The sequence below is a fragment of the Melanostigma gelatinosum genome (assembly GCF_949748355.1).
Source record: "Melanostigma gelatinosum genome assembly, chromosome: 8".
In the NCBI taxonomy this organism is placed as follows: Eukaryota; Metazoa; Chordata; class Actinopteri; order Perciformes; family Zoarcidae; genus Melanostigma; species Melanostigma gelatinosum.
In genome coordinates, this window is record NC_136641.1 from 6,214,696 (window position 1) to 6,226,794 (window position 12,099).

Genomic DNA, 12,099 nt, shown 5'->3' on the forward strand with positions numbered 1-12,099 from the left:
ATCTCCCACACATATCTGTCTCCATCCACACCTCCCTCCCTCCCTTCAATTCTACATCTCCTTTTCACTCCACTCTTCTTCTTTTAACTTCCCGTGCGGATATTTACAGTTTCTCCACCTGCATTATTTCTCATCTTTCTGCTTTTGCGAGCACAGGATGCTCTCTCTCTCTCGCTCTCTCTCTCCCTCCCCCCCCTGGCTACTTGTCTTCTATCTGCATCCCTCCATCGGCCCGTCTGGCCCACAGCTCAACACACCGACATGCGCACACGCACACACAGCTCAAAAGGGCCCTCGCAGCTATCAAGCTTTCCATTCCTCTGTAATCTGTCATATTGTTATCAGCAGGAGTGTGATCGTTTTTTTTGGGAGGGGGGGGGGGGGGGGGGGTTTGTGGTCCCTTCCCCTCGTGGCTTTGGATGTGACACGGTGTGGAATCTTATCTGCCACGAAGAGACGACCTTCTGATCACACCTCCCGACCCTTTATAACGGAGATTTGCGTTCGGATATCTGAACATCTTTAACACGATTTACATTTTTTACAACCATGATTGTCGGTTGGGATCGTCAGCAGACAATTCTGATCGAAGGTAATTGTTCAATTGATTTGATTTCATTAGATTCGTTGTGCCATTTTCTGTTTGTAATTTCATAACACTGTTAATGCTCATTGCAGTTTGTAGTCAAGTGAGAGTGTTACGGCCTCTCTGCTTTTGTTGTAATTACTGACTTCAGTGGACGTTTCCACCCGCTGATACAGAGGGGACCGAGTATCATATTTAAACCGCCGTCAGGTTCAGTGTTGAAGTGGTTAAAGAGATCATGTGTGAGGCTCAACTTCTGCCTGTCAATCAAGTATGTGCAGACGTTTTGTTACACGAGTAGCTGGACTCGAGTAGCTGTCGTTTACCTCCCGTTTTAACACAAGTTCAACGCACGAATCATTTCACACGGCGCCGTTTTCGGTCGGAGCGTTAACGAGCTCAGCCACGCTTCCTTCTGATTTGCATGAAGTGACTCGGGGTAAAATCTGATGACAGAATGTTTTGACAGTCAGGAAAAGTGCGAAAGAAAGTGTTTTCTGCTGAATTTGGAACATTGGTTGAAGAGGAGACACTTTCGGAACTACAAGTGTGCAAACATCCTGCAAGACGAGGAAGGGCTGTACGTGAGGAGATGTCAACCGAAAGGACCGGAGCTGCTGTGTCCCTGCTGTGTTCCCTTAGACGGGATGAATTTGAGAAAATTAGACGGGAATAATAACGTGTTTCTCTCGTTCTCTCCACGTCTCCCCCCGTATGTGTCATATAATACAGTGTAGCACGCTGCACACCTGCCTTTCTTACACATTTCATCTCAGATTTCCTCTGAAGCAGTGGCGCTGACTTTACAGGCCTGATCTGGTCTATGGCTGGTTTGGGCAAGGACCTCTCAGGCTACAATCAGTTCAGAGTCTAAAATACCAAAAAACATACTGTACAACATCACCACTCTTTGACGGCATTTCATTTGAAGTCAACAAAGCAAATCTAAAAACCTCAGTGTTTCGTGTGAATCCATCCAACAAGCTGCCAGATATAAAGCCAGTGTAAACGAGACAGCACCAAGAGGTGGCGGGAGGGTGAGAGGATAGGGGGAAAGGAAAAGGAGTGATGCTTACATGTTTTTCTCCTTCGATCCTCTTGTCGGCCTGTTGAACAGCCTCCAGGTACTTAAAATGCATCTCCATCAGTCGATCAACCTGGAGAGAGAGAGCGAGAGAGAGAGAGAGAGAGAGAGAGAGAGAGAGAGAGAGAGAGAGAATGAAACGGAGGCAGACGGAGAGCGCGAGAGAGAGCGAGAGAGAGAGAGAATGAAACAGAGGCAGACGGAGAGAGAGTGGGAGAAAGCAACGAGACAACAAGAAAGAGAGGAGGGTTTATCAAGGGGAAAACGAAGACAAGGCACCGATACAATTTTTAAGAATCGAATTAGTTGTATTACCATATAGCCAGAGACATCAAGCATCCCCGAATAACGAACAAATAACCGAGGGAGTGGATGACGGAAATAAAGATGGCTTCGCGGTGAAGACGACGTCCGCGTTTGATTTGCGCGACAGGCTGTTTTCTACATCAAAGGTCACGCGTCCTATTAAAATGGCCTCGAGGAGCGCATCGAATACGAAGCATTTTTTTGCCCATGTGAGAGGGAATTGTGGGAGAAATGGCAGCTGTGGTGTCCAGCATGATATTTCAATCGCTTCGTCAAGTTCTGTAACGTGTGGCAGAGGTCAGTATGCACAGGTTCAGAGCGGTGCAGTCACTGACTAAGGGACGAAATGTATTTAACCTGCCGTACAAACGCCAGCCTCTTTCCTCTGATAACAATAGGATTAGAACGATACACACTCAGAGACAGTCATTTTATGATAAACATATTTTCTATCTGGGGAGTTGTTTACTTGTACATGTGATGACGTGTATATTATACGTCTTTAGAAGCCTGCTTATACAAAGTACCGTAAGTGGTCTTGATGAACACGTACAAGAAGACAGCGAGGTCTGCCCACGGGGAAACTAGTGTGAGGAAACACTGAAGGTAACGGCATAGTTTGCAACATATTGATTTCCTTTAACATCCTCATCAGGCATGGACTTTTGGGTCTTAAAAACATACAGGAAAAAGACAAGCTGCCTGATAGGATTCATTTTAAGTTACCAATAGATAACGAAGAGTCTAAAAGTATTAATGGGCAGTAGCTACAAGATAAAAGGGTATTCATTAAAACATTATGTAAAAGACACAAAATATTGTTTTCACAAACAAGCATTGTCCATTAATATGCTGATTATTTTCCCAAGTCAGTGATTTATCTTCATGTCTCTGACATGGGAGGGTAGAGAGAAAGGGTCATCCTCCCAGAGCCCAAAGTCATGTCCTTAAATTGCTATTTTTGTCCCCATATGAGTCCAAAACCCAAAGGACATTTCATTTACTAGCATGTGTGAAAGCAAGCGGCAAATCCTCACATTTGAGAAGCTGGAATCATTGCAGCAATTGTAAAAATTTAACACGATGAATAAACCAAAACTATGATAACCCTGTGTTTGGGTGTGAACTGATCAGATTTGATGAGACAGCGCCGTGGCATCATAAAAAAACAAAGCCACAACTGTCAACAACGTTTTTCCTCATCCAAAGTGAGGGTCTACAGACAGACAGTCAAATATTTATTTTATAAACTTGTGTTTCACTTTAAACCCTAAGTTTGCACACAGCCCTCATTGTTGGCCCAAATTCTCAAAGTACCCATTACCTTGCTGTATGTGTTTGGCAGAAAATAATGGATTATGTCTGCTTATAATATGCTGAAAGGTTAGTGTCTATCTGCATATGACCTGGGATTCATATAACCTCTATATTCCCATTCTATTCCAGTTTTGTCCCATAGATTTCCATGGAAAGGTTCCACCTTGGATATTCACATTCATTCTGCGACACATTCAAACCAGCTAAAATGAGCACAAATAAAGACTTCTCTGATGTGAAATACTAAAAAGTGTTCCAAAAGAAAATAGCGTGTTCATGTAAGAACCCATTGCCAACAGTAGGAACCACATTGACAAAATATGTTTTCAGGGCCTAGAAATGTAGGACCTGCTGTGATTCCAGTAACTGTAGAGAGACCCTGTGACCAAAACATAATGTACCACACACAAACACCTCAGCTTAGGCATTCCCGATGAAACGATCTGCTAGCAATCAAAACACAGTAGATAGAAAAGTGAAGGCGAAAGAAGGAGAAAAGAGCAGAACGGTCAGAAGACGGTGAAAGCTCACCTTCTCACAGTCGTTCTCTGTGAACTTGTTGAGGAGTCGGCTTCTCTGTTGGGACTTGAGATTTCTCAGCATGGAGGCGATGATGGAGCATACATGTTCTACAGAGAGTAAAGTGAGACTTAAGGACAAAAGCTTCATAGTGTACATCTCAAAACACGTTTATACGTTTTTATGAAATGATTATTTGAATTAGCGGCCCTTCATAAGCAGCGGTTGAGAACCCCGGTCCTACGCGTTAACTCGCCGTGAAAGAGCTCATTGTGTTTTTTCCGGTAAACCCGACACTAACACACGGGCTGCTGTTACGCTCCTCGGTTAAAAAACAGTAAACACAAGAAGACATGATCGTTCATAGACACAGCACCCACAAAGATAAAATAAAGCGATTAGCACACGATTCGCAGTTACGGCCCACGGCCAGCTAAGCATGGTTACAGAGAGACCTCAGAGTGAATGTTAATGAAATTTAGAAATCAATTTACATTTTTTTAGGGCATGCTGGAACATGCGTAACAGTTCTGGCTGTATCACATTTTTCACATTAGAAATGTGTCTTTGGCCGCTCTGGGGCCATTTAGCGAGGGGGGGGGTCCTAAAAATATGCTAATTGGCTAAATCGGTGACGAAAACTAGTTCGTCCCATTGAGTGCCATTGTTAACCCAATTCATGCGATGCGAGATGTGTAATCTCATTCAAAGGCCTTCTTGCTCACAGGCTGCACCAGCAGAAGACAATCGTAGTGTAATATGTATCTATTATAGTGAATGAACAATACACTCTGCACACAGAAGATGACACTGTAAAAACCTCTGGATACAGAGTGGGGAGTAAATGTAATTGGACTTTATCAACAAGAGGTCAATATCCTCTCTCATCGAGGCTTTGCAGTTGCTAAGCAACAAGAGCACAAGAATCAATCCCAGTTCTGCTTCTTTTAAAAGGGGTCGCGTTCACTGTCGGCTCCCTTTGTGCGTTTCCTTACGACCCGCAGCGCCCCCTCTCACAAGACTTGAAGGCTGAGGAAACTCAAGGATGTAACACCTGCCACCGCCAAATCTTGCAGAATGAACACATCGCCATCAGCATCGTGAAGAGGATTGGCAGCACAAAAAGGCAGGGGAAGACAATATAAAACACACTGGGGACGAAAGAAGGCCCATTGGAACAGATCTTAACAAAAGCTGACATAAATGGAATTACTCTCTTGAAACTCTTCTGTTCTACTTCAACCAAAACGCCTCAAACACGCTGAAGTAAGATTGTTTAACAAGATAAACATCATACCAGCTGAACATCAGCTCGGCAACATTGTCACCGGGAGCGCAACATCATGCTGACTTTAGCATTTAGCTCACAGCAGATGTGCATAAGTACAGTTTCACAGAGCTGCTAGCATGGATGAAGGTGTTTGGTGTGTTTGCAGGAAATTAAGGCTGAACAAAGGTTTCTTTTTTTTTTGTTTAATAGTGTCCGTCAGAGTCACTATTGTCTGTGAATATTACAAAAAACTATAAACTGTAAATCACAGACTGTCTGATTGGTATGACTGGTATTACATGTAGTTATAACGGTGTGTTCTGGTTGTGCACCAGGTAGTTTCAGTCCTACGTCCCATTATTTTAATGTATGCAACCTTATTTCCTGTACACAATGACAAGGCGGCTTTAACCGCCATTTCCGAAAGGACGCTACTTTATCAACTCGATCCGAGTGGTAATTGATGTCGCCACCTCTGCACCCTGCCGGGGAGGCTATTGATCGCCGGCTGCGGAACGTTCAATCCAAAGAGTTTAAAACTCTCCGCTGAGATCCGTCAAGAGGTGGAGGCAGGATGACATCTTGGGTACAACGTGGAGGGCAGGGCTGCATAAATGAGCCTTTTAGAAAGGTGTCCAATCAATACTTAATTTACGTGCTTTGCTTCACACTTGACTGTTGAGTTTAAAAACAGGGAATCATTTAGATGTACATGGCGGCAAAGGTTGACGATTGTGTCGGACAAGAACAGATGGAAATGTAAGTTCATGAGTTTGATGCACGGAGCAGATGTGGACACCTGGGCAGAGAAAGGGGCCACGAAGACACGTGGAAGGTATAATTCACAAAGAGAGCATTTTATGGTGAATGCAATAGCTACATGGTGTTGTTGGAGTTGGCACCTCCAAAAGGAAATGCATAAACACCCACCTATCACCTAGTCAAAGTTGATAGACAATGTTCCCACTGATGCAAATACAAAAACACACTACAGGAATGTTGCTGTTTTTGTTCCGTCTTGTTTTTCTTCTCGACTGCATTCCGTTGTGCAGCCCTTTGTTGCATAATGACAATCAATTATCCTTGAAACCTGGAACTACCTTTTGTTCGAGGGACATTTGCATATCAGATTGCACTATGCATGTCCAAATGCTGGCGTTCACGCATTCTCCACTAATCATTCGCCGCCTGCCACATCTTTACCTCCGGGGATCCAGAGCACTAAGTTAACATGCAAATAACCCTGAGTGGCCTGGATTTCACAGATTGACTGACAGCTGAAGGAAGCGCTGCGTAGTTCTGAATCACAAGAAGAACAGACCACTGGTGCTTCGCCAAGAGAGCGGACTAACTGTGCCCCGGGGAGAGCAACCAGCCTTCCAGCACCACGGGCGAACCTCTCAGGGGTTTGTAGAGACGGCCTTCCCTGTCTGAAGGACCAGGAATGAACTCTGGCTCTGAACTCTCAGAAAGGAGGGGACACATAGCAGCTGTATAAGCTATACACATTATTGTTATTTTCAACATAATGTATCATTTAGCATACGGAAGCAAAGTCAATGCAAATAACATCTTCAGTACAGTACACCAGCAGTGTACAATGGGTCGAATAAAAGGTGCCAAAGAGGTTAGACTAGAGTGTTTTATTTACCTACATTAAGACAATTAGCCTAGTTTCTCTTTCTTTATGTTGCTCTTTTGAAGTCATGCTTAGTCTCTGTAGGAACACTAGAGACCCCCACTGCTTACTTACACTGAGACATTGTGTTTGAACAATAATCTACGTTTAAATCAAGGAATAATACACACATCGCACACTGGAGAAACTTAATGATAGAGTATATTTCAATGGAAAATCTAACCTCATCCATCATATACAATACAACAGAACACCATTCCACCTGGTCATCCCTCACTATGTTTCTGCAAACGTGACACCGCCCATTCTATTAATATTGAAATTTGTATAGTATATATACACCGGTATATATATATATATTTCTTTTTTTTGTGTATTTTTTACTGTTGTTGATTTCTGTTTTGTTTTTCTTGCCGGACAACCAATTGAAACCCACGTACATACATACATGAACATCCATATGCACACATACTTACCCGTTTTTAATTTTTTTCTGGTTTGTTGTTTTTTTATTATTATTATTTTTATATTTTTTTCCCTCCATCTCAAAAGGCTCAAGGACATTCTCACACACACACACACACACACACACACACACACACACACACACACACACACACACACACACACACACACACACACACACACACACACACACACACACACACACACACACACACACACACACACACACACTATATGATATTTGCTGGCTTTTATCCCACTGTTCTTGTCATCCTCTTGTTGTTATATCGATGTATTGTCTTAATATTGTCTCGTGTCTTTCAATAAAAAATGTATGAAAAAAAAAAAGACATTGTGTTTGAACAATAATCTACATTTAACGCGGTAATCTTCACCCTAATGGCTCCCAGGCTACAAAACGTTCCTGAACACTTGAAAAGGCTCCTGGAAACGTTATTGTGTTGAAAACAGCCACAGGGGCAGCTCTCCAAATTGAACTGAATTCTCAGAAGGCTGAAAGTAGAACGCTGAACAAAGGACTACATATTTAGTAATTCACTTTCCAGCACTGGTAACTAAATGAAGCGCCACATACTGTGCACCAGTCCGGACTACATTAAACAGCGTGGTCGCTTTCATCCCCTCTCTAACAGATATTCTGGGACAACAGATGGAACATTTTTCACACATTTCTTTTGGTCTATGTACAAAACAAGTTCCACTTTCAAAATGGCCGATACCAAAAGATTTGAGCTGTTTAGGTCCAACTGAGAATCAGTCATGCCTTTCTGTCGTGAGAAATCTTTTTCATGTATTTTTTGCAAACTGATGTTAGCGGTGCACTGTGTGTTTGTTTGGCAAACACTTTTTTATTTTTTTTACAAAACTACATTTGAACACACCATGATAATATTTTATTACATATAAAACATATATTTAATGAACATAATTATAATTTACCTTCACCCGATACTATTTTCTTCTCAATTGACCATGAGCGCACCATAATGTAACTCAGTGAAACCTTGTTGATAGTTGTTAGCTCCAGTGCTGCCCACCGGCTGCTAACGGCTAACGGCTAACGTCAACTAGTTCTCCTGACGATTTTAAAGAGAATTGATGCTCATAATGCACCCTTTTCAGGGAATAAATAGGGTTTAACCAGTTTGCACATGTGCTGTACAGATCGGGCAGGACGTACGGATTGGTTGGTGAGCGACACGTGTTGTTGATGTCCCTGTGTGGCGTTAATGAGCTCATAAATGATACAATAATGTGACATTTTGTCGGTGCATAGACTCGCGTACTTGCCGATACCCGATCTAGCCTTTTGGGCTGTTCTGGAGGCATTCCTGATACTGGTATTGGAACAACTCTAATTTAAAAAAAGTTAAGTCTCCATTTTCATAGACGGATACCAGAACGGTATTCTGTCAAATTAAAGCAAAACCATGAATAATAAATCTCCCTCTTGGTTTTCTAATTGTTCTTTAAGATTAGATATGTACACGTTACAATTCCAGTTGGACTTAAAACTTTTCCTGCACATTACCTCTAAATGTCGAGCACATCCTGTCCTCAACAGAATATTTAAGTGTAAAAGCTTTCATATGCAACTAAATATACCACGGTATATTTCGTCAAGAGTGTAAATTTGCAGAGATAGAACGCGATCGATCTCCAGCAGTAGTAAAGACCGAACGTGAAGATGCTAATTCGATTTTTACACAGGGATCTAAAAGGCAAATCTCTCCCTCTGAAATACACAAATAATAGGATTACGCAGCGTGACTCTGACAACACAGATTACAATCAAACTTGAATCGTGTAAAATGTTTCTGATCTCAATCTGAGCCGAAGGCGCGCGGTGCTGGGAGGGGAGGTGATCAAATGAGGGCTCCATTTGAGTCTCTGCTTTCTGACTGAAATGACTGACGCAAGTTTGATCAATAAATCCAGATAGACTCACATCTAGTCTCATATATTCTGCTGTGTAGTTCTCTGAATCTCCATTTGTTAATAACAGAGGATGGATACTGGTGATAAAGTAATTGAATCATAAAACTCCATCTTTTACCTTCGTAATGGAACTGCCATCATTTGAGGGGGTGAAAAGTTATAATAAAAAGCCTCTTCTATTCATCTTTCCCCCTCACTGCATACTTCCAACACCACTACACGGTCACAGAATGTGACAGTGTTCCTCTTTCTGCTAGCATGCCTCACTCATTACACCTCTGCGAGTGCTTTCATTAGAGAACGAGGGTCACGGCGAGGGCGTCCGCTCCACGCTAAGTTGTTTGCGTGGCATTCAAAAACATATCAACGACAGAGGCCTCCGTTCTCACTCCTCTTGTGCACTCTCTCTCTCTCTCTTTCCCCCAAACAAATAACCACATGCCCGAGCACATGAAGAAAAAAGCGCACTCTTTAGAGCTATGACTATTGTGCCTCGCCATGTAAATTAGCTGTTTACTCCTGCTCCCACTCTCGCGCTCACTCGCTCGCATCATTAGCCGCCTAAATATAACAACCGGCTGCCACCAATTTCCATCACACGAAACCTTGTTTCAAGTGGTAATGTCGGAGCACATGCAACAATAACCTGACACCCTAACAACAAGGTGAACGGCAGTGTCGTGACAGGAATGTCGACGGACGGAGAAATGCAATTTCTTGTTGTTTTTCTACTTCTTCCTTTCTGTCCACTTACAATGTCTCTATTAATTATGCCAATGTGGCCCCGGCAATCCCCGGTCATTTGCGCCGTGTCTACTTGAGACAGGATTTCACAGGGATCAATCTATGCAACGAGGTTTCGCGACGGAGAGAGCCGTGGAGAGAGCCGTGGAGTGAGCGGGAGAGAGAGACGCGCTAAGTGTACGGAGGACGGAGAGGCCTCTGCCTCCTAATTACTTTTGTTTGAAGCCGCCGATGGCTAATTCATCTCCAGTGTCATTGTGTTATTTTGGAGAACCACTCGATTCACGGCATTTTCAATTAGTCGACTGAGAAAGAGGGGTTCACTCAATACGCCTGATATTATGACGGGCATCTCATCCCGCCTATAGCTGTGAGACTAATGATGGGAAAGCCTATACGGGCTGAGTTAATTATGGAAAAAACACATTTCAAAAAGTATGGTTACTTACATCTTGTATTGTTACTTACATCTTGCAAAAGAGATTTTTAACTACCTGGTTAAATAAAGGTTCATAAATAAAATTAATAAAAAATAAAAAAAATTATTCAAACGTATTCGGTTCATCGTGCGTACCGAACCGTGAGCCTCGTACCGAACACGCGTATCGTTACACCCCTAATATATATATATATATATATATATATTATTCCTATGGTACAAGAATATATGTAAACATCATATGTAAACATCAACCATGTAGTCGGTCTGCTATTATATTAAATTTCTTACTTTGTGGTTATTTATAGTATCGTCAGTGTTCAATTACCTTTTTATCATATCTTGCTTGCTTTTTTGCTGATGCCTCTTGTTTACTTCTAATTTCCCTACTGTGAGACTAATACAGGATTATCTTATCATACCTCAAAAACTCCATTAGTGCTGAAACTCAGATGTGTGATGTCATCAAGTATTACATCTGGAAAGGTGTTATTTATGGCACCGATTACTTGCACTGTCTGAGCAATCTATGAATGTGTGTGGAATTCTCCTCTTGGCTCGGAGACATTATGCAGAGAGCGTGGTCTTAGATGGAACATGAGGATTTCACGAGGATGTATTCAAATGAACGCCGTAGAACAGACACTTTGCTTTAGTTTCTCCCTGAAGTTTAGGTTGTTTGTCGGTGCAGCTGATAACAGCGCAGCCCAGTATGCCTGGTTTAGTGATTTGGAGGTGACAAGGCGCCAAGCCGTCTGCAGGAACTGGGCTACGAGATGTCTTGGGACATATTTGCTGGTAAAGAATTAGTCTATATTTATGTGGAAATTACAGTCAAGTTTACATAGTTGGCTTTGAAGTATCCTAAATTGCCTTTGCAAGCAGAAGGCGTCAACAAACAACAGCGGACGCCAGCATCGTACCGATAATCACCTCTCCAAATAACCACTCATCATACGTCATCATATTGTACCTCTCAAGATATGCTTTGGTTGAGAAACAAGCACAAAGCTGGACCACACGTGCCAAACCTCACAGAGAGAAAGATCCTTGGGGATGGATTTCCACCTCTCTTTTTAAAGCCCATCCTTTAAGTGTGTGTCCGCAGCTTCAACACATCGGGGGGAGAAGCTTTAACGGTTAGGACGGGTTATCTTCCCTACTCTGCTGCTCAATGGGGGGGGGGGGGGGGGGTCAAAGGTTAATTCATCCGGTCGCTGGGTGAGACGGGACACAATGGAAGACAATTTGTTCTCTGCTGCAGGGCTGGGAAGCCCCGCTGGATGAATCAAACTTAATTAATACAGACAGAGAGAGAGAGAGAGAGGAAGAGATCCACGTTTAGGTAGGTGGGTAATCGAACAAAGAGCAGAGAGATGGACGGGGTTTCTGCCTCTTTTTCTTTCACTCTCTTCTCCGTTTCTTTTCTCTCACCCTCTATCACGTGGACATCCTTTCTGTTTCTCTCTCACTGGCTCTCGTTTGCTCTTCCCATTTCTCCCCCGGAGACAAGAGGCGTTCCCGAGAGTGCAGGCAGGAAAAAAAAATCAATCAAGATTGGATTGATAGTGTAAACTGACAGGCCGAAGACGAAGCGAACTGTGATACACGAGCAGATTAGGATGGAGTGTGTCTGCGTGGGACGGGTGTGACTGCATGTTGCAGAGAACCAGGAGGGGGAGAAATGAATCAGCGGCGATTAGTGCAATCATTTAAATAAGCACAGTCAGCGAACAAACAGTGAACAAATGATGAGATTTGGAGTGTTAGA

The 12,099-nt window shown here is 42.8% G+C and overlaps 1 protein-coding gene across 1 annotated transcript in view; it reads right to left on the minus strand.

Annotated features, from left to right (window-relative positions):
- The window catches only part of ctnnbl1 (catenin, beta like 1), a 46,370-nt gene that overhangs the window by 16,698 nt on the left and 17,573 nt on the right, over positions 1–12,099 (minus strand). Inside the window, exons 12-13 of the mRNA XM_079273018.1 lie at positions 3,825–3,922; positions 1,663–1,743 (exon numbers count right to left, since the gene is read on the minus strand). Of these exons, the coding sequence (XP_079129144.1) occupies positions 1,663–1,743; positions 3,825–3,922 (179 nt within the window). The remainder of the gene's footprint in view (positions 1–1,662; positions 1,744–3,824; positions 3,923–12,099) is intronic.